At 46.3% G+C, this 20854-nt stretch overlaps 2 protein-coding genes across 2 annotated transcripts; one reads left to right on the forward strand and one right to left on the reverse strand.

Moving 5' to 3' along the window:
* Positions 1-16249: 16249 nt before the first annotated feature.
* EDB91DRAFT_1248721 (uncharacterized protein) lies at positions 16250-17175 on the reverse strand (the record flags this gene model as incomplete). Its single annotated transcript, XM_041322971.1, has 2 exons — positions 16250-16761; positions 16989-17175. The coding sequence occupies 2 exons, from the start codon at positions 17173-17175 to the stop codon at positions 16250-16252; spliced, it is 699 nt and encodes a 232-aa protein (XP_041177065.1).
* A 2352-nt stretch (positions 17176-19527) lies between these two features.
* EDB91DRAFT_1007931 (glycosyl transferase) lies at positions 19528-20055 on the forward strand (the record flags this gene model as incomplete). The annotated part of the gene is made up of 4 exons (XM_041312357.1): positions 19528-19667; positions 19732-19790; positions 19840-19922; positions 19981-20055. Coding segments are annotated over 4 exons (357 nt in total), but the record flags the coding sequence as incomplete, so codon positions are not given.
* Positions 20056-20854: the final 799 nt, after the last annotated feature.

Below are 20854 nucleotides of genomic sequence, written 5' to 3' on the forward strand. Positions count from 1 at the left end.
CATAACCAGTAACCGGAGAACAGTTATTCTAAAAGGAGACAGGTGTAAGTCCGGAGATGAAAGCGGAGCACCTGGGCGGACAATAGGATGGAAAACCGGACTTCCATAGGGGAGAATCCGGAATTCTGGGTCCGGAGGTATGGGATATAATGTCGGAGAACATAGGGGTAGTGTCGGAGGAGCGGAATAGAGTTGGGCTGAGGTAGCAGGACTAGTCCTGCTGAAATGCACTTTGTGCATTGTTGGAGAAGGAGGGATGGAGCGGATGGGGAAACAGGGGGTCGGACTAGTGATAGGGATGTTCACAGGTGGTATTGGAGGTGCTCAGATCTGGTATATGACACTTGGGCACATTACAACATGTGAGCATTTTTATGCCGCTAGGAATTTTCCAACAAAGAAGAGGCTGAAGGAGGGGTTTGACAATCTGAATGAGAAATGAGCCACACAGATTAAACTACATGCATTGAAGAAAAGCCCTGGGCAATCTGCAGATGAGTATTTCACGAATTTTGACCAACTTGCAACTCTTGCAGCGTTCAAATTTGCTTGACATCTTGCAGCAAAACCTTGATAAGCCGTGTTACAGTAACATGAGCGTTACATGTTATTTCATTTTTTTTATTCTTTCGACCACTGATATGTGGCTAAACTGTGCAGACTCATCTAGACCTGGACCATGGTTACATTTCTATTCTTGTCTCTTTTATTTTTGATTGTGTTGTCTTGAAACACAAGAAGCTCTTGCTTCTTCCCCTAGATCACAGAAGCCACTGCTTCTATCTAACCCTATGCCCTACCCTTGCCTCTACTGTTGTATTGGTTCCACCTTTGATGGGGATTCCCCATGCCCTTTGCCCTTACCATTCAACCAGTACTTCTTACCCCTTTCTGACCGTGACTCATACATACCTTTGACCCTTACCAATGCTTCAGTACTACTTCCACTTACCCTTGACCCTTACCATTCAACCAGTATCTCACCTTATGTTAAGGTTGTGCTCAAGGGAAAGACAACTCAAAGGGCTTCAGCTTCAGCTCGTGAGCTGTGCCCCTTACCCAAGTATGTGCCCTTAATTTCCAAGAGGCAGAGGGGAAGTCCGATGGAAGTCTGGGTAAGTCTAGAGGTCAGATGCTGGGGGAGTTCAGCGGAACTCCAGAAGGCTAGGAACGAACAGAGTAAGGCTACTACTGGACAAGTCCAGAGTAGAAGCAGAACAGAGTTAGACTACCCTAAGGTAGAGCTGGAGATATAGTTCTAAGGATTAACCCTAAGACTCGGAGGTGGACAAGAGATCAAACTCAAGTCCAGAGAAGCAGGAATGAGCAGAACTAAGATGAGAGTCGGAGGTACAGTCAAAGGAATTATTAATCCTAAGACTCAGAGATTGACAAGAGACAAAGCTCAAGTCCAGAGATGCAGGAATGAGCAGGAATTAAGGTGATATTTGAACTCAGGAGTACCGGAGTATTACAGGAGTTTATATACTGTAGGTATCATGTAAGTAAATCAGTCAGCAAAGTAAAAGCTATGCCCCAAGCATATGGAAAGTCTATTAGTAAGAGTATAACAGATCAAAGCAGTGAAGTTGGAAATGAAGTATGAACAGACAGATCAGTAAGCAAAGCGGAAAGACATAACCAGTAGCCGGAGAGCAGTTATTCTAAAAGGAGACAGATGTAAGTCTGGAGATGAAAGTGGAGCGCCAAGCAGACAATAGGATGGAAACCCGGACTTTCATACGGGAGAATCTGGACTTCTGGATCTGGAGGTATGGGATATAGTGTTGGAGAAAATAGGGGTAGTGTCAGAGGAGTGGAATAGAGTTGGGTGGAGGTAGCAGGGCTAGTCCTGCTGAGATGCACTTCATGCATTGTTAGAGAAGGAGGGATGGGGTGGACGGGGAAACAGGGGGTCAGAATAGTGGTAGGGATGTTCACAGGTGGTATTGGAGGTGCTCGGATCTGGTATACAACACTTTATGTATATATATACAATATCCTGTAGATAGATTCTCTAACTTGAATCTACTTGGTTCTCATCTTGTACTTGTCTTTGGGTCTGAATTTCTCTTACCTAAGAGAACTCCCTCTGTGCAAAGAACCATCTTCTCTTGAGACAATACTCTTGAGTTGAACTCTACTCTCTTGGATTGTATCCTTGAGACTCTCTAAACAACTCTACACAAGTAAGGACCCCAATCCTTACTCAGACCAAGCACAGGTAAGCTCCTTGCTGGGCTAGCACTGAAAGCCATGCTATGAAAACCCCTTGCTGGGTTTAGCACCACCAGATCTTATCTGAGAGGTTTTGTGTAACAAGCCAACCTTTGAGGTGATAGTAGCTGCACCACAGGTTGATCAAACCTTGTTGGCCTGGAGGGACTATGCAAACAAGTATGATAGGAACCAAAGAGCAGATGAGAGAGGTGATTCAGAGAAGGAAGGGCAGGACCAGGATGGCTCAGACTAGGGATGGTACTTGGTGGATGAGGTTTTAATCCTAACATGGGAGCAGGTCAAATGACTGGAATCAACACAAACATGGGGGGTCAGATGGGCAATGGGGGCAGATGTATCTTTCCTGGACAAGGTGAAACCATGGACTTGGACCAGGCACATAGATGTGCAGGGCCAATGAAATATTATAACTGTGCCAAGCCAAAGGGGTGGCAGACAATGACAGTGATGTTCAAAGGACTGACTGAGGAACAAAAAGGGGAAGTTGCAGAGATGTTTTTTTTTTTTTTTTTTTTTTTTTGCTTCAGAGTGTGGTCCTTTGGGGTCATTGACCCTGTGTTGGACATTGTCTCGTCATAAGCCTTCTGCCATGTATGTTTGGGGTATGTATTCTAGCAGGATGGATGATGCAAACTTGTACTCCACCACGTGAGGTGGACAGGTACAAAAGGGATGGCTGCGAGGAAAGAGTGGGTCAGTATGGTGGTGTGCCTTCCATTCTGATGTGGTCTTCTTTCAGTTTCGACAGCGACGCTCTAGGATGTGTCTTTCCTTTTGACTCAGAGAGTATGGATAGATAGAGAGAGAGAGAGATTGAGATGTGTGGGTGTGAGTGCTGAAGCAGGGTTATGTGCAGATCTGTACAAATATACTGTAGTATTTTGCTGTTAGGTTTGCAATAGCTCACCGAATGTTGGTTTGAAGCGGCCCGTGCTGTTGATGTATCTGAGGAGGTGAGGGGTGGTTTTTTTGGATGTGAGGATGTGTGCTATGGACGTGGCATTGCACCGTGCTGCATTGGTGAAGATATGACATTTGTGTCTATATTGCAGGCAGTCAAAAAGGACAGGAGCAGAGGAGCAGAGTTGACAAAAGCTCTAGGCTTAAGTCTGGAGAGGGGATAAATGCCAGAGAGGCAGAACTCTAGCCTAGGGAATCAAGCCTAAGGCAGGAGGTGACAAGGGCTGAGCCTAAGTCTGAGAATAATGAGCAAAGTCTAATAAGAAATAATATTCATTGTGAGGAGAGTACAGGAATTTACAGGGGTTTATATACTGTAGGTAGGTCCAAGAAGATCTGCAAGCTAGAGGAGAAGGTCATGTATGAGCATGTGAAAAACATATTAGAAATGACACAGGGAACAGTAACAAAACTAAGTAAAGCAGAAGCAGATCTGCACTTAGCTGCCGCCAAAGAAGGTGAGAGAATGACTTTATTCACCTAAGTAAAGCAGAAGTGGATCTGCACTACTCTATATTAGCTATACTGTATATAAATGAATGTAAATAGTAACATACCTCAGTTGCTGCCAAAGAAGGTGAGAGAAACAACTGAGGCAAATATCTACTGAGGCACCTCTAATATATGGGTAAAAACCTGCTCATTAAACTAACCATGTGTTCCACTTAGTGACAAAACTAAGTAAAGCAGAAGTGGATCTGCACTCAGCCGCTGCCTAAGAAGGTGAAAGAAACAACTGAGGGAAAATATCTACCAAGGCACCTCTAATATATGGGTGAAAACCTGCTTGCCAAACTAACCATGTGTTCCACTTAGGAGTTCATGACCTCTCTCAAACACACTCCCCATTATATGTACATCTGAAACATTCTGACTCTCCTATTATATATCTGCTTATGGTTCGACACTTGGGTGTGTGGCAGATTGTTGGGTATAGGTACAGCCAAGTGTCAGACAGGCACAGATGGACTTAGATGGGTGTTGGACATGAGCAGATGGGTGTGGATGCTCATAGAATATCATGTGGTTTTGTCACTTAGAAGTCCATGACCTCCCTCAAACACACTCCCTATTATATGTACACTCAAAACATCCTGACCCTCCCATTACATATCTGCTTATGGTTCCACACTCAGGCAAGCATTGGATGGTCGTGGATGGACATGGCCAAGTGTTTGACAGGCACAGATGGACTTGGACAGGTGTTGGACAGTTGCAGATGGGGGTGGTGTGGGGAACGTCCCTACTGTAGGCCTGTATTCCATATATTCCTAGGGTCTCACTAGTATCCTTCTGTGCATTCCACTACCTATTCACTTCTTATCCAACTCACCCACTAAGCAGAACAATGCGGAACCAAGCAGAACAACCACACATCTTGCGCATTATATGTCTTTAGCCCTCAGAACATCTTCCTCTGTCCTGTCCCTGTCCTTCCATCCTCACTGGTGAGTACTCGCTATGTTCAATGCATTGCTGACATGTTGCTATCTCATTACACATGTATTACAATATGTTATTTGTGGTGATTGAGCACCTTATGGTGTGAGTTTTTTGTGTTATGATGTTGATCACACTATTGGACTCTCACTTAGCATATGATGTGAATTCCTTACTTACTGTTAGTTGTGGTGATTGAGCACCTTATGGTGCGAGTTATTTGTGTTATGATGTTGCTTCCTCTATTGGACTCTCACTTAGCATGTGATGTGAATTCCTTACTTACTTAGGCAGTGTTTACACTTGTTTACATAGACTCGCCCATAGGTAGCAAGTCCTGTGTTGGTTGCTCTTTAGCAACTGACACTGGACTATAGGTATAGTACACTCATTAGTTTACACAACACAATAGCAACTGACACTGGACTATAGTCCTGTTCACTCTCATTAGCTCACTTGTGGCTTGGTTCACTTGGTTATTCTAACAAATTGATCAGCACTGTGTTTGATACGTCTCTTCTGAAATGACCTATTCCCTGAGCTGATCCACATCATACACTCAGTGGCATACTTCTCTCCTGGAGGCTTTTGAAAGTATGAACATCACTGCCACACTCCCTGGCCTCAACTCCAGTCTTTTGTTGACAGGTTCTTGGGAGAGTGAGTCCAGTTTTTTTTTTAGGTTAACCTGACAAACAATTGAATAGTCCTTCCTACCACTTTTGTCACAAACAACATCAGTCAGGTCACCATATCCCTTGTCAAGTCACTTCACCGCAGGCTTCAACATCACCAGTATCTTATCTAATGTCACCTTGCATGGCTTGTATCTTGGTTCCATCCAAACACATTGGCTCAATCAATCCGCTGTTCACCTTCAAAGGTGACTACTTGCTTGATCTGCCAAAGTGGATGTATCAGCATGTGACGGTACATGTCAGAGACATCTGCCTTCCAGATGAGTAAGGCGTTGTTAGGATCAACTTGACAGTATTTGCAAATGGCATCGCTGAGATCTTGGACATTATCCAGAGTCACACCTGCTATGTTGTCTTCCTTCATGATTATAGAGTTGAGTGAAAAGTCGCTAGCACTATAATTGGTAACTAGCCAAAATTTACCCCTTTCTTTTGGGACCGTGTGAATGGGCATGCTATACATGCCTGGAAGAAGGTGAGGACCGAAAGTAGTAGAGTATCTCCTGACTGATTCCTCCTTCAAAATTTGATCTTGAAGGAAGGTATGTTCAGCCTCTGAGGATGGAACAGGAGATGGAACTTCCCAAGTTGTAGGGTAGATCCCAACTTGAGTGTCAGCCCAAGGCCAGAATCCTTCCTGCAAGCCTTGACAAACTAAACAGACAAATGGAGGATTGAGATGGTTTGTGAGAGAGAGGAGGGTTTCAAAATGGTCGACATTAATAGGAGTAGATATGCGAAAGAGATGAGGGTTTTCTGTGATAGTGGCAATAGCAGTGGCATTCTCGAATTCAGCAAGAAAAGGATTGGGAAGAGGCTTTGCAGTCTTGGTTCATAGAGCTGTTCCGCTAATGGATTTAGCATCATCTCCCCAAATTGTTCACCTCCTAAACCGTTGACCCTGAGTGATGATTTCATTTAGATGCCTTTGCCACAGGGCAGTCTCCACGCTTATGTCCTCCCCTATATTTGCTACAGACATGGAACCACATGCAGTTGGCAGATGACTTGTTGCATGCCCCTCGGTTCCAGTTGTGACAAGGTTCGCCATGTCCAGATGCGTCTGGGCACAAAAATCTCTTTCCACCTCCTGAACCCTTTCCTGAACCTCTTTCTCCTGATGAGGAGAGTTGTTGTAGCTCAGTGAAGGTGACCATCCTGCACGAGGATAAGTGAGTGATTTCAAATCGGCGGAATTCAGAGATGGCGTCAAAGCGGAGGTACTTTTGCCCCTGCCCACTCCTCATAACAGTCAAGAGTGAGTTGCTCTGCCCTTTTACTGGAGACGTGCCAATACCGATTGGGTTGGAGCCAAGGATAGAATTGGATTCAGTTGGTGATAAGCTTTCACCTTTTTCCCCGCAGGACGTACTCATGGTCATCACCGGACTCATCACTCTCTGCCTCTTCAGTTTGAACTCACTTTCAAAGTCTTGTTCAAAGTTCTTTCTCTTTAGCAATTGACTCACTTCCGGTTTGCAATTCTGAATCTCCTCTGTGTGGCTCATCAAAGAATGTTCTTCCCTGGTCTGCAGAAGATTGATTCCCATCTGAGGCATGGTCGAGGAGTTCAAGGAAGTGCTGAAATCCCAGTTTAAAGTCAAGTTGCATAAGAGTCTCTGATTCTTGAATTGCTGCTTGGAGGATGGTTTGGATTTCCAAAAGGGCATCTCCCTTCTGAATAAACCCTTTGGTGTAGTTTTCGATGAAATGAAGACACCGATTGATGGAGTCTTGGTCAAACTCCTGATGGTCTCCTGAAGCGAGGTTGGAAGAAATGGTTTGGGTTCCATTGGCAGTTTCAGACATGAGAAGGCTTTTGATGCAATAAAGATATGTGCAAAATTACTCTAGCGAGGTAAGTAATTCAAGTGAGAAGAGAAACGGAACTCAAATCTGAACAGTGTACCTGGTGAGACAAGCAATTCGAGTGAGAAGAGGTGAGGAACTCTGCTTCACTCAGTCTCACTAGACATAGACCGTTTACTCCACTAAAGGAGGTGGCAATGAGGATTGCATAAGGCATATTAGACATGCCAAATGATGCATGGGGCATCGGCCAAAGGTGGTCAAGGGAAGATAGTTGGAAGAGCTGAGTTGAGTGATAGTCATGGGTGACATAGCAAGGGATTGGGTGGCAAGTAGGACGGTCTAGGATGATGCAGGATGTTCAGGAAAGCAATGGATAGGACAGGGAGCGACAGGGGGTAGATGACCAAAAGGGGCTATGGAAAATTTCAACAAAGCCACTTGGTTGAACTACTCAAAAGCAACACAATGGGTGTTCCAACAGTCCAAATGGTGCTCAGACACAAAGATAAGGGTTTCCTGGGGCGTAGAATGCGATGGAATACACTAGGGAAGGAGTGGAGCAGTAGTTGGATGAGGAATGAATGACTTGAGGTCCTTAAAGCGCAGGGCTCATAACCTGTTAGAATAACCAAGTGAACCAAGCCACAAGTGAGCTAATGAGAGTGAACAGGACTATAGTCCAGTGTCAGTTGCTATTGTGTTGTGTAAACTAATGAGTGTACTATACCTATAGTCCAGTGTCAGTTGCTAAAGAGCAACCAACACAGGACTTGCTACCTATGGGCGAGTCTATGTAAACAAGTGTAAACACTGCCTAAGTAAGTAAGGAATTCACATCACATGCTAAGTGAGAGTCCAATAGAGAAAGCAACATAATAAGACAAATAACTCACACCATAAGGTGCTCAATCACCACAACTAACAAACAGGGGGGTCAGACCAGCAGTGGGGATATCTATAAATGGTATTGAAGGTGCTTGTATCTGGTATATGACACCTAGAGGAGGAACTGCTAAGTCTGAATGAGAACCAAGTCTATGAGACCATTCCAATCCCAAAGGGCATCAAGCCAATCACCTCCAAGCCCATCTTCTGTATCAAGAAAGACCAAAATGGAAACATTGAGTGCTACAAGTTGTGCATAGTTGTGTGCAGATTCTCTCAAAAGGAAGGGGAGGACTATCAGGAAGTTATCACAAACCTCAAATCCATACACATCATCCTATCCCCTGCCACAAAACACAACCTTGAGCTAGACCAAATGGATGTCTCAACCACATGTCTAAATGGTGAACTAGAAGAGGGGTTGTACATGCTACCATCAGAAGGAGTCCCCATCCAGCCAGGATACCGTTGGAGGCTCAAGTGCTCCATCTATGGGCTCAAGCAAGTGGGCTGCATGTGCAATAAGACCCTAGATCACAAATTGGGAGACATTGGATTCACCAGTAAATATCTAAGTAGTAAAAATGTGAAGACAAACTAATGAAAGTGGGGGTAGAAAACTAAGTAAAAACCCTAGCTACCAGCCCAGCCAGATGCTGACTCCTACACTGTGACAACCAAGCCATCATTATCCTCACAAAAGATGCACAATTTTGCACATGCATGAAGCACATCCAGCACAAGTACCACTTCATGTGAGTTGACTTGGTCACAATGGGAGAGGCCATGATCTGATATGTTCCAACAGATGACATATTAGTGGATACCCTCACCAAACTACTCATCCATGAAAAACACTGGAAGTTTACCAAGGCCATAAGACTACAACTCTGCTCAAGTGGGAGTGACAAAACCACATGATATTCCATGAGTGCCCACTGTGGGTGAGGAAAATAGACTTAGAGTGAATCAGATATCTGAGACTAATACTTGTCCCAAGGGGATTGCTACTGGGTATGGATAGGAAGGAGGTTATGGAGGGGCTTAGCTTCAGCTTGTGCGCTGTGCTCCTTAGATGAGTATGGTGCCCATAACTTTGAAGGACAGATAGAGATGGCCAAAGATCAACTCTAACATGCTCCAACAGGGGTACAGTAGTGGGGGACTATGTTTGACGTGTTCCAACAGAGGTAAGACTATGAGGGACTAAGTTCAATGTAGAAAGTAAGACAAAGGTGTTTGATAGACAGAGGCGAAGGTTGGCAAGACTAGACTTGGAGTTAGAAGAGGTAATGGGTAAGACTTAAGTCAAGTTGGAGGTAGTTAGGATATATTCAAGTCTATATTCATATATAGAAACGCTACCAGAATACATAGGGTTTATATACTATAGAAATGCTGGGCTATGCAGCACAGTGTGGCGGAGTACAAAGTAATAGCAAAAGGAACAATGAACCATAGTATATAATAAGTGCAATTGGAATGGAGGATCAGATCATACAAGGTACAAAGACTAAGCAGAAAGTGGAATACACAGAGGGAACTTAGAATGGATTGACTGTGTGCCTCATACCTTGATCGAGTCATGAGTGGAGGAGTGTGCCTGACATCGGAGATACATATTGAGAGGTGGAGGAGCATTTGTAAGGGCAGAGGACTATGGTTGAAGGTAGAGGACACCAACTGAGGGCAGAGGAGACTTGTGTGGATCATGGATATGACAGAACCAAATGGTTCTGATCCTCACTAGGATCAAAAATGCACAGATGCAGAAAATGCACAATGAGTGAAACAAAGCACACAATCAACAGAACAAATGTGCAACAAGCGGAACAAATGTGCAACAAACAGAACAAAATGCATGGACAGAGATTACAGATAAAATAGGGCAGAAAAGAAACTACAAGCCTATAGGAGAAAGATTGGGCAAAGTCGGACCAGGCTTGTATCTGGTACTTGCTCCAAGTTGTCGGATTTGGAAAGTCAGGCGTCTCACACAGAACGCATGGATGCGCGTGTGTTGTAATGAGGTCAAGAATAGATTCAGGAAGATATCAAACAGTGAGTGGAGTACTGGAGAACTACTCTCTAAGTGGAAGTGGAGTCAAGTCTAACAAAAGGTAAAAAACTAAGATCCCATCTTTTTCTATCCATATAAGAAGGTGTTCCAAAGAGTGCTGTGTGACAACTGGGCAAGGCTGTGAGATAAGGATCTGGTTCCAAGTAGCAGAAAGATCCATATAAGTATTGTGTTAGAATAACTGTGAGGACCAAGCCACAAGTGAGCTAATGAGAGTGAATAGGACTATAGTCCAGTGTCAGTTGCTATTGTGTTGTGTAAACTAATGAGTGTACTATACCTATAGTCCAGTGTCAGTTGCTGAAGAGCAACCAACACAGGACTTGCTACCTATGTGTCATATACCAGATCCGAGTACCCCCAGTACCACCTATAAGCATCCCCACTCCTGGTCCGACCCCCTGTTTCCCCGTCCGCTCCATCCCTCCTTCCCTGACAATGCACGAAGTGCATCTCAGCAGGATTAGCCCTGCTACCTCCGCCTGACCCTGTTCCACTTTTCCGACACTACCCCTATGTCCCCTGACCCCATACCCCTTCCATCCAACCCTATCTGGGGTTCTGCTCCTCTGCCCTATCGGTCCACCCGATCCTACTCCTACTCCCTCTGCTTTTCTGACCCACGGGGGTCCTTCAGTTCCACTCACATTCCCCCACCTGACTGTTAGTCCATGCGACCGCCTCACCGGTCCACTCCTAGACTAGGAACCACTCAACTGGTCCTATCCCCGTTTAGTATCATAGTTCCGCTTTTCGGATCACCGGTAATCCCTATACCCTAGCGATTCTGATCCGTCACATACATACTGTTCCCTGAACCTTATTCTCATATGTCTCAGTCATCCTATTGTAATCCTGTACACTCAGCACATAGCCCTCTGCTATGCTATGCTCATCACTTAAGAGTATATAAACATATGTACATTTGTCTGTAGATACTCAGTCTGAATATTACTTTTCTAAGCCCTGCTCTTCTGTTCTTTGACTTGGGCCTGATCCTAGTTAAGCCGGCCCAGGGGATTGACTCCCTAGGTCGGCCATCCTCCGATCCTCTGCTCCTCCGTTACCCCGTTCCCCCATCCCTCCATTCCCCCATTCCCCCGTTCCTCCGCTCCCCTGACCTCCTGTGCGTCGGAACTAGACCCTGCACTCTTGCATCTGTCCCCTCCATTCTGCTCTGCTTCAGACTTTGTCCAAGCAGTTCCTTCCGCTCCGCTTCTACTGTTGGTTCTGACGGCAGTAGTCTCCCACCTCCCTCCTGTTGGGTGGAACAACCCCTGCCCGACTTTCCCGCACTCACCTAGTAGTCCGTCGGTCCTCCTTCAGAGGACCCCCATTCCGATTTCCTGTCGGAACCCATAGAATTCGTGTCAGACTACATTCCGAAATTAGGGGCACGTACTCGGGTAAGGGGCGCAGCGTACAAGCTGAAGCCAAGCCCCTCAGAATCTGCTTTACCCCTGAGCACGGTCTTAACACTATGGGCGAGTCTATGTAAACAAGTGTAAACACTACCTAAGTAAGTGTTAGAATAACCAAGTGAAGCAAGCCACAAGTGAGCTAATGAGAGTGAACAGGACTATAGTCCAGTGTCAGTTGCTATTGTGTTGTGTAAACTAATGAGTGTACTATACCTATAGTCCAGTGTCAGTTGCTGAAGAGCAACCAACACAGGACTTGCTACCTATGGGCGAGTCTATGTAAACAAGTGTAAACACTGCCTAAGTAAGTAAGGAATTCACATCACATGCTAAGTGAGAGTCCAATAGAGGAAGCAACATCATAACACAAATAACTCGCACCATAAGGTGCTCAATCACCACAACTAACACTCCCCCCTGATTGTGCACCTCTACACATCTCAGCTCCCCCTCAAGCTACTCAGTCCCATCATCTGGCAGAACAACTGCACCTTGGGTCGAGCCAATGCCTTGGTCAGGATGTCAGCTGGCTGGTCAGCAGTGGGCACAAACACTGGTGCAATAATCTTCTTGTGCACCACATCTCGAAGCCAATACCAGCTGAGATCAAGCTGCTTCATCCGACCATGGTGCTCTGGGTGCTTGGCCACAGAGATGGCGCTCTGGTTGTCGATCCTAAGGACAGAGGGTGCAGTGGCAGGGAAGCCCATCTCAAACAAGAGATTTCGCATCCAGCGGATCTCCTTGCCTGCCTCAACTGCAGCCATGTACTCAGCTTCAGTGGTGGACAAGGCCACAATGCTTTGAAGCTTTGACGACCAGGAGACAGCACCAAGGCCAATCTTGACCAGGTAGCCACCAGTGGAGCGACCAGTGTCTTTGCATCCACCATGATCAGCATCAGAGAATGTGGAAAAGAGTTCACTGGAATTGGGATCAGGAGCATAGGTGATGGAGTAGTCTGCAGTGCCCTTCAGATAGTGAAGCAGGTGCTTGACAGCTTGCCAATGGGCAGGGCCAGGGTTGGAGTTGAATCGAGCTAAACAGCCAACAGCGTAGGCAATGTCTGGTCTGGTGGTGGTGGCAAGATACATCAGAGCACCCACAGCTTCAAGGTAAGGAGTGGATCGCATGTCCTGAGTCTCATCAGCAGTCTGGGGACACTGAGCGCGAGTGAGTCGAAGATTGGGCTGCATGGGAGTGGAGACAGGCTTGCAATCAGCCATGCTGAAGCGATCAAGGATGTCAAGGCAGTACTGGCGCTGGGAGATGGTGATGGAGTGCTTGGAGCGATCCCTGTCAATCTTGATGCCTAGAAGCTGGGTGGTAGGGCCCAAGTCTCGAAGCTTGAAGTGCTGAGACAAGTCCTTGATGATCTGATCAATTGCAGAAGCGGACTTCGATGCAAAGGTCATGTCATCAACAAAGACAGGCAAGATGATCCTGACTTCACCCTTGACATAGATATAGATGCTGGCATCAGAGTAGGACTGGGTGAATCCAATAGACTCCAGAACAGAGCGCATTTTCTTGTTCCAGCGATTGCCACCTTGCTTGGTTCCATAGATGCTCTTCTGAAGAAGGCAGACCATCTTCTTTGGATCACCTTCAGCAAAACCTTCAGGTTGTTCCATGTAGACGTCACAGTCCATCTCCCCATTGAGATAGGCATGTTAGATGTCGATGGAGCGAAGGTGGAGGTCATGGATGGCAGCCATAGCAAGGACAACACGAATGGTGGGCATACGCACAGTTGGAGCAAATATTTCGACGTAGTCAAAGCCAGGACGCTGGTTGTAGCCCTTGGCAACGAGTCTGCCCTTGTAGCGCTCAATAGAGCCATCAGCATTGCGCTTCACCTTGAATATCCACTTGGAGCCAATGACCTTGATTCCAGCTGGTCTAGGTACGAGTTTCCAAGTCCCATAGAGCTTCCACCAGTCTCTGGGAGGTTGCCTGTTGCGTCGAGGGAGTCTGGCACCAATGCCTATGGGAGATGGTGGTCTAGGAGGTGGATTGGGACGAGCTGCAGGAGGAGGAGTGACTGGATCAGGAACAGGGATGACAGGAGGGACATCAGGAACTGCTGGAGGCACCACATCTCCCCCTTGATCCAGTGACTCATCAGAACTGGACTCATCATAGTCAGAGTCAGAGTCATCTGAATGAGGAGGATAGTAATAGGAGGGCGCTGCTGGGGGCTCAGAGGTAGTCTTCGACCGTCTGGGAGGATGGGGAGCGTCGACAGGATGTGCTGGAGCGATGGGAGCTGGAATGGATGGACTGGATGGGCGCTTGGACAGAGGGAAGTATCTTTCATCAAAGTCAGCCCTTTCACAGATGATTGTCTTCTTGGAGGTGGGGTTGTAGAACTTCCAGCCCTTGTAGCCAGCAGGGTAGCCAATGAAGACGCACTTTTCCATGTGGGAGCCAAGTCCATCTCTCTTGTCCCTCTGGACGTGCACATAGGCAGTGCATCCCCAAACTCGAAGATGCGAGACATCAGGCTTATTACCATGCCACAGCTCATAGGGTGTAGCGCTGTCTACAGCTTCGGTAGGGCATCTGTTCCAGACATGGACCAGAGCAGCAAGGCATTCGCCTCAGAAGGCCTTGGGAAGCCCAGACTCGTCCAGCATAGCAGTGAGTCGCTCAGAGAGGACTCTGTTAGCTCTCTCAGCAACCCCATTCTGCTGTGGTCTAGCACGAACAGTGTGCTGCCTCTCAATGCCGCACTGGGTGGTGAATTCAATGAAGGCGTTGCTCATGTACTCCCCTCCCTTGTCATCTCTGAGGATCTTTAGCTTTCGCTCTGACTGGTTCTCAGCATAGGCCTTGAATGTCTTGAAAGCCTCAAAGACATCAGACTTAGCTTTAATAGGGAGCACAAAGCGAAATCGAGAGAAGTCGTCGATGAATGTGACCCAATAGCGATAGCCAGAGAAGCTGGGGTAGGGGACCTTATGGACATCGGTGTGGACAAGCTCCAGAGGTCGAGTAGCACGCCATTGAGATGAGGGGAATGGGTTTGCATGCATCTTGCCAGCTAAGCATGGCTCACAGATGGGATCTGGCATTTTCTTTGAATCTAGCTTGAGTCCAGTGACCATGTCATGATCAATAAGCTTCTTGACACCTGCTAAGTGATGGTGGGCGAGTCTCCTGTGCCATAGGTCCAAGTCCAGAGGTAGAGTGGTCGCTGCAGAGGCATATTCAGAGAGAGGGATAGTGGAGCCATCTAAGAATGCTGCATTGCTGCTGCTGATGGGTGCAACCAACAATGTGGTGCCTGCAGGACGCTGAAATGACATCTTGGTGGAGTCAATGGTGACATGGAAGCCACTATGGCGAGTGAGGTAGAGGACAGAGAGCAGGTTGTTGCGAAGGTCAGGGACATGCAAGACTCTTGAAAACTCGACAGGTCTAACGCTCTTGCCATCAATGACTGGGTTAAAGACCACAGTGCCAACACCAGCAGAGTAGACAAAGGTGTTGTCAGCTAGCTTGATAGGGATGCGATTGGGAGTGTAATTGCGAAGCCAGTGACGATGAGGGGTCATGTGGGATGTGGCACCTGTGTCTGCATTCCAGTCGACAGTAGCATCAAGTTGAAGGGGACAGATGGTGCTTGAAGGGTCAAAAGAGCGAAGACAAGCAGTGCCAGCAAACTCAATGATAGCAGAGTTGATAGGAATAGGAAAGGAAGTGGGAGAGGGCGATGCAGTGGGGTCTGTGAGACTCTGAGTCTTCCTGGAGAGCTTCTTGGTCTTCTTCCTCCTGCTACGACGCTGTCTAGAGTACAGGGAGGCAAGGGTAGACCAGATAAGCACAGGATGATCTTCAATAGCATCAATCTGCGACCTCATCTCCAATGGGCAAGCCAGATAGAGTTCCCCAGCAGCTTGGTCAGCCTTAAGGTCCCATACAGCCTGTGCCTCAGGCTGTGAGTCTGCAGGACGCTTCTCAGAGCCACTGACAAGCAGCCACAAGCCCTTGGAGCGCAGGTAAGACTCCATCTCTGATCTCCAGATAAGATAGTTGGAAGAGCTGAGTTGAGTGATAGTCATGGGTGACATAGCAAGGGATTGGGTGGCAAGTAGGACGGTCTAGGATGATGCAGGACGTTCAGGAAAGCAATGGACAGGACAGGGAGCGACAGAGGTGGGAGTGAGGGACAGGGGGTAGATGACCAAAAGGGGCTATGGAAAATTTCAACAAAGCCACTTGGTTGAACTACTCAAAAGCAACACAATGGGTGTTCCAACAGTCCAAATGGTGCTCAGACACAAAGATAAGGGTTTCCTGGGGCGTAGAATGTGATGGAATACACTAGGGAAGGAGTGGAGCAGCAGTTGGATGAGGAATGAATGACTTGAGGTCCTTAAAGCGCAGGGCTCATAACCTGTTAGAATAACCAAGTGAACCAAGCCACAAGTGAGCTAATGAGAGTGAACAGGACTATAGTCCAGTGTCAGTTGCTATTGTGTTGTGTAAACTAATGAGTGCACTATACCTATAGTCCAGTGTCAGTTGCTGAAGAGCAACCAACACAGGACTTGCTACCTATGGGCGAGTCTATGTAAACAAGTGTAAACACTGCCTAAGTAAGTAAGGAATTCACATCACATGCTAAGTGAGAGTCCAATAGAGGAAGCAACATCATAACACAAATAACTAGCACCATAAGGTGCTCAATCACCACAACTAACAGGTCATATGAGAAGTGGCACCTGTGTCTGCATTCCAGTCAGCCTTCGCATTGACTTGGAGAGGACATAGGGGATGGGAAGGGTCAAAAGAGCGAAGACTTGCATTTCCAGCGAACTCTGTGACGTTCTGGGCATTTTGAGCGGTCCTTGACCATTGCCAGACTTTGCATTGTCTTTGGCACGCTTCAGAGCGTTACACTTGTGAGTGCAATGGCCAGCCTTCTCACAGAAGTAGCAGGTAATGTTAGTCCCACATCTACATTCTCCTGAGGATGTGAATAGGGCTGAGTCGCCAGTAGGGCCTTCAGGATGAAACTTGCGCTGCAATTCCTCTGCTAGGAAGGCTGACTTGAGCTCCTCCTTGTCCAAGGACTTGAGTAGCATGAGGGAGGACGCAAAATGGTTGTATTCCTCGCCCAGGGAGCGAACCATAGTCATACAGACTAGTTCAGCATTCCTTAAAGCGCAGGGCTCATAACCTATTAGAATCACTGAAAGACCAAGGCACAAGTGAGCTAATGAGAGTTAACAGGACTAGAGTCCAGTGTCAGTTGCTGAGGAACACCTGACCACTAGACTCACTACCTACAGTCGAAGATATGTAAACAAATGTAAACACAGCTTAATAAGGTATGTAAGTCAAGTCTGGCAATGCAGACAAGTCTGGAGCAATAGGTTATAATATAAGGCAAATAACTCGCACCATAAGGTGCTCAATCACCACAACTAACAGCAAGCTCACCTCCAACTTGAAGTTCATAATGCAGCCACCAGAGGGGGAGCTCATGCTGGTGGGCAACATCTCCCAAGTAGGAGGGTGGCTGGGCACTGAAGAAGGTGGGGGTATTCATGGCAGATGCCATCGAACTAGAGAGGGTGGTGACCATGATGATGCCGACTTCAGTTGTCTGTTGGACAGTAGCACACATGGTCAGTTTTCAAACACAAACTGGCCAGAGGACAGACAGATAATGGAGAGCAAGCACAAGTTCATTGTCAGAGCACACCACCATTCTGCTTCCTTTGCACCTGCACCTTACTCCCATTTTTGATAGCATCATTCTTCTGGATGAAATTGTTTTTTGCCACAAAGGCTTGGTACTCCTGGTTAATGAACCCCAGGACATGCAGGCGGATCCCAAATTGGGTCTTGACATGCTACAATGTAAGCAAGGTAGGAGACTCAAATCCTCCATCTGGGTGGACTGACCGCAAGCATATATAGGCTATGGTTGGGTTGACATAGCTGTTGGCAAACATTTGAAGGGTGTTCCTGGGTATGTAAACAGCATTGAGCAGGGATGAAATGTTTTCCTGTAGGCTTGCATCATCCACCAGCACATTCTGCAGGAGATCCATGAGTGAGAGGCCAGCCTTCAGCTGTTCTTCATTTAAGGTAAGCCAATACTTAGAGGATGATGGCTGCAGAGGTGGGACAGATCCAGCTATTGCATATCAATCTGATATAGATCTGAGAATGATTGATATTGGTTGAACTTCCTCCAAAGCATATGAAATGCAGGTCTTCATTCTAGCAGGCACATTGAATCTTTCTGAGGTTCCTTTTTCACCTCTATCAGACCCATTAGCTACGTTAGGTGGGGAAGGCTTGAAATACTTATGGTCGAGGGGCCACCAATAACTGGTGCACCACAGAGTTAGAGCCCCAGGAAGTGCTTTGTCACCGTGCACTTGAGTCTCCAGAGTGAAGTATCAGATTGCCTGGGCAAATCCACAAGCTCATGCAACTCTTTGGACTGATAGGGCTGGATATGTTTCATCACACCCACCTGCAGAAAAAATGGTACAACTGCTGCTTCATTAACTTGTAAGTCGGAAATATCTGCTTGATGCCTGGAAAGTAACGAAGCCAGCATGCTGCTGGCTGGGCTCATCTCTTCACCATGTGTGGAGGGTAGGACCACTGCTGATGTCACTGGACTGTGATGTTATTTGTGGTGATTGAACACCTTATGGTGCGAGTTTCTTGTGTTATGATGTTGATCACTCTATTGGACTCTCACTTAGCATGTGATGTGAATTCCTTACTTACTTAGGTAGTGTTTGCGCTTGTTTACATAGACTTGCCCATAAGTAGCAAGTCCTGTGTTGGTTGCTCTGTAGCAACTGACACTGGACTATAGGTATAGTACACTTATTAGTTTACACAACATAATAGCAACTGACACTGGACCATAGTCCTGTTCACTCTCATTAGCTCAATTAGTTATTCTCACAATTAAATGGGTCAACCTGAGCGGGGAGATAGGTTTGAAAGGGTATACTACATTCAGATCCACCCAATGTCAAATCACAGTCCAACAGAGGACAGTACCTTCCAAAAGCTCTGTTTTGGTGGGTCAGCTCCAGTACAGTCCAAAGAATGAATATAGTAGCCCACCATCAAGTGCAATTAATCTCTCATCTCCAGAGCAGAGTTCCATAGAATTGTTGGCACTTAGACTAGGCTTTTCATCATGGTTGGCAGGATATAGTACCCTGTGGAGCCATCTTTAGAATGCTGCATTGCTGCTGCTGATGAGTGTAACATACAACATGGTGCCTGCAGGACACTGAAAAGACATCTTGGTGGAGTCAATGGTGACATGGAAGCCACTGTGGTGAGTGAGGTAGAGGACAGAGAGCAGGTTGTTGCGAAGGTCAGGGACATGCAAGACTCTTGAAAACTCGACAGGTCTAACACTCTTGCCATCAATGACTGGGTTAAAGACCACTGTGCCAACACCAGCAGAATAGACAAATACATTCTCAGCTAGCTTGATAGGGATGCAATTGACACCTGTGTCTGCATTCCAGTCGACAGTGGCATCAACTTGGAGTGGACAGATAGTGCTGGAAGGGTCAAAAAAGCGAAGACAAGCAGTGCCAGCAAACTTGATGATAGTAGAGTTGATAGGACTATGAAAGGAAGTGGGAGTGGGCAATGCAGTTGGCTCTGATGCACCGTGAGTCTTCCTGGAGCGCTTCTTTGCCTTCTTCCTCCTGATATCACATTGTCTGGAGTCTAGGGTGATGCAGGACGGTCAGGAAGGCAATAGACAGGACAGGGAGCAACAGGGGTGGGGGTGAGCAATAGGGGGTTTTCAACAAAGCCACTTGGTTCAACTAATCAAAAGCAACACAATGAATGTTCCAACAGTTCAAATGGTGCTCAGACACAAGAATAAGGGTTTCCTGGGGTGTAGAATGCGATGGAAAACACTAGGGAAGGAGTGGAGCAGTAGTTGGATGTGGAATGAATGACTTCTCACATTTATGTATTCTTTGGACATTTGACACCTGCAGTGGAAGACCTTCATTATCAACACATATACCAGCCTGTTCCTGTCAAACAGAAGTCTCCTGCTCTTGCACAAGTTCTTAATGAGATCTCCTCTGGGTTGTTTGGTGACAGGGGCGTGTACGAGCCATAAGTCATGCTCCAGCAAGTGTATCATGAAGTTCACTTATTTTTTTTTGAACAGCCTGCTCAACACAATTCTTCAGGGAGACTATTATCTTATTACTCAAGATTTTGACTCCTGTGAGCAACTTGTGGTGCGGCAATAGTGTCCCTGATGAACCCTTTTCAGATATCAAGGTTCTTCATATGGTGGATGAAGCCTATAATGACCGAACAGAGTGGGTTAAGAAGAGTATCAGAACCACTGCAAAGGTATGGATTTATCATTTTCAATAAGAATTGTAACAAGGGAATCCACAATTTGGAACAGATGGGCAAGTTCAGCTCTGATTGTGCAATCCAAGATTATGCACAGGAGTACTGGAACATTCACAGCACCAAGGTCAAGTAAGCATCTAGGAAGGGCATATGGGATATGAAGGAGAAAAAGTAGGGCTGTGTCCAGATGAATGACAATCCAAAGGAGGCAAGGTCCTACCGAGAATTCCCACAAGAGGTAACTGCGAGAAGACAAGTAATATTAAGACTAAGGAAAAGTATCTAAGTACATGATATGTTATATACTACTATGTATGAGGCAGTGATCAGGATAACTATGCAGTAAAGCTATGTACCAAGGATATAGTTTGTAAGTATTTTACATAGGCAAAGACATAAGTCGGGGCGGATATCAATATGTACACGTCGGATCAGCGATCGAGCAGTAATAGGAATTACTGGTCATCCGGAAGTAAGAGTCTATGTACCAATAGGGAAGGCATAAATGTAAAAGGGGAAAGAGCTCCAGTTGAATGGAGAGGTTATGGAAGGGGACCGGTTGAGCGGAAGTGTAGGGCGGAATGTGGACTTGTGATTGGACGGAGCGGAGGATGAATGGGGCGGAGGGGTTGGAAAGTGGAGTGGATATCAGTATCGGAGCAGTCAGATCAGGTATATGACAGGCTGATTTGATGAGAGGGACTTTCAAGATCAAGTAAAACAAGAGGCAATCACCAGACTTTGATGCAAAATAGTTACTGGCGAGAATGTGGGATTATAAGAGAATTTGACGATAATCTGAGGCGAGAATCTCAGGGCTTATATCCACCATTCATTCGCCATCTGATATATAAAGTCAAATAATCATGAGTGAAAAGTTGTTGTTTTTCCTTCTGAAATTTTCACGGCGAAAATATCACTATTTC

This window comes from Suillus paluster (assembly GCF_016628075.1).
Source record: "Suillus paluster strain FC165 chromosome Unknown EDB91scaffold_27, whole genome shotgun sequence".
NCBI lineage: Eukaryota > Fungi > Basidiomycota > Agaricomycetes > Boletales > Suillaceae > Suillus > Suillus paluster.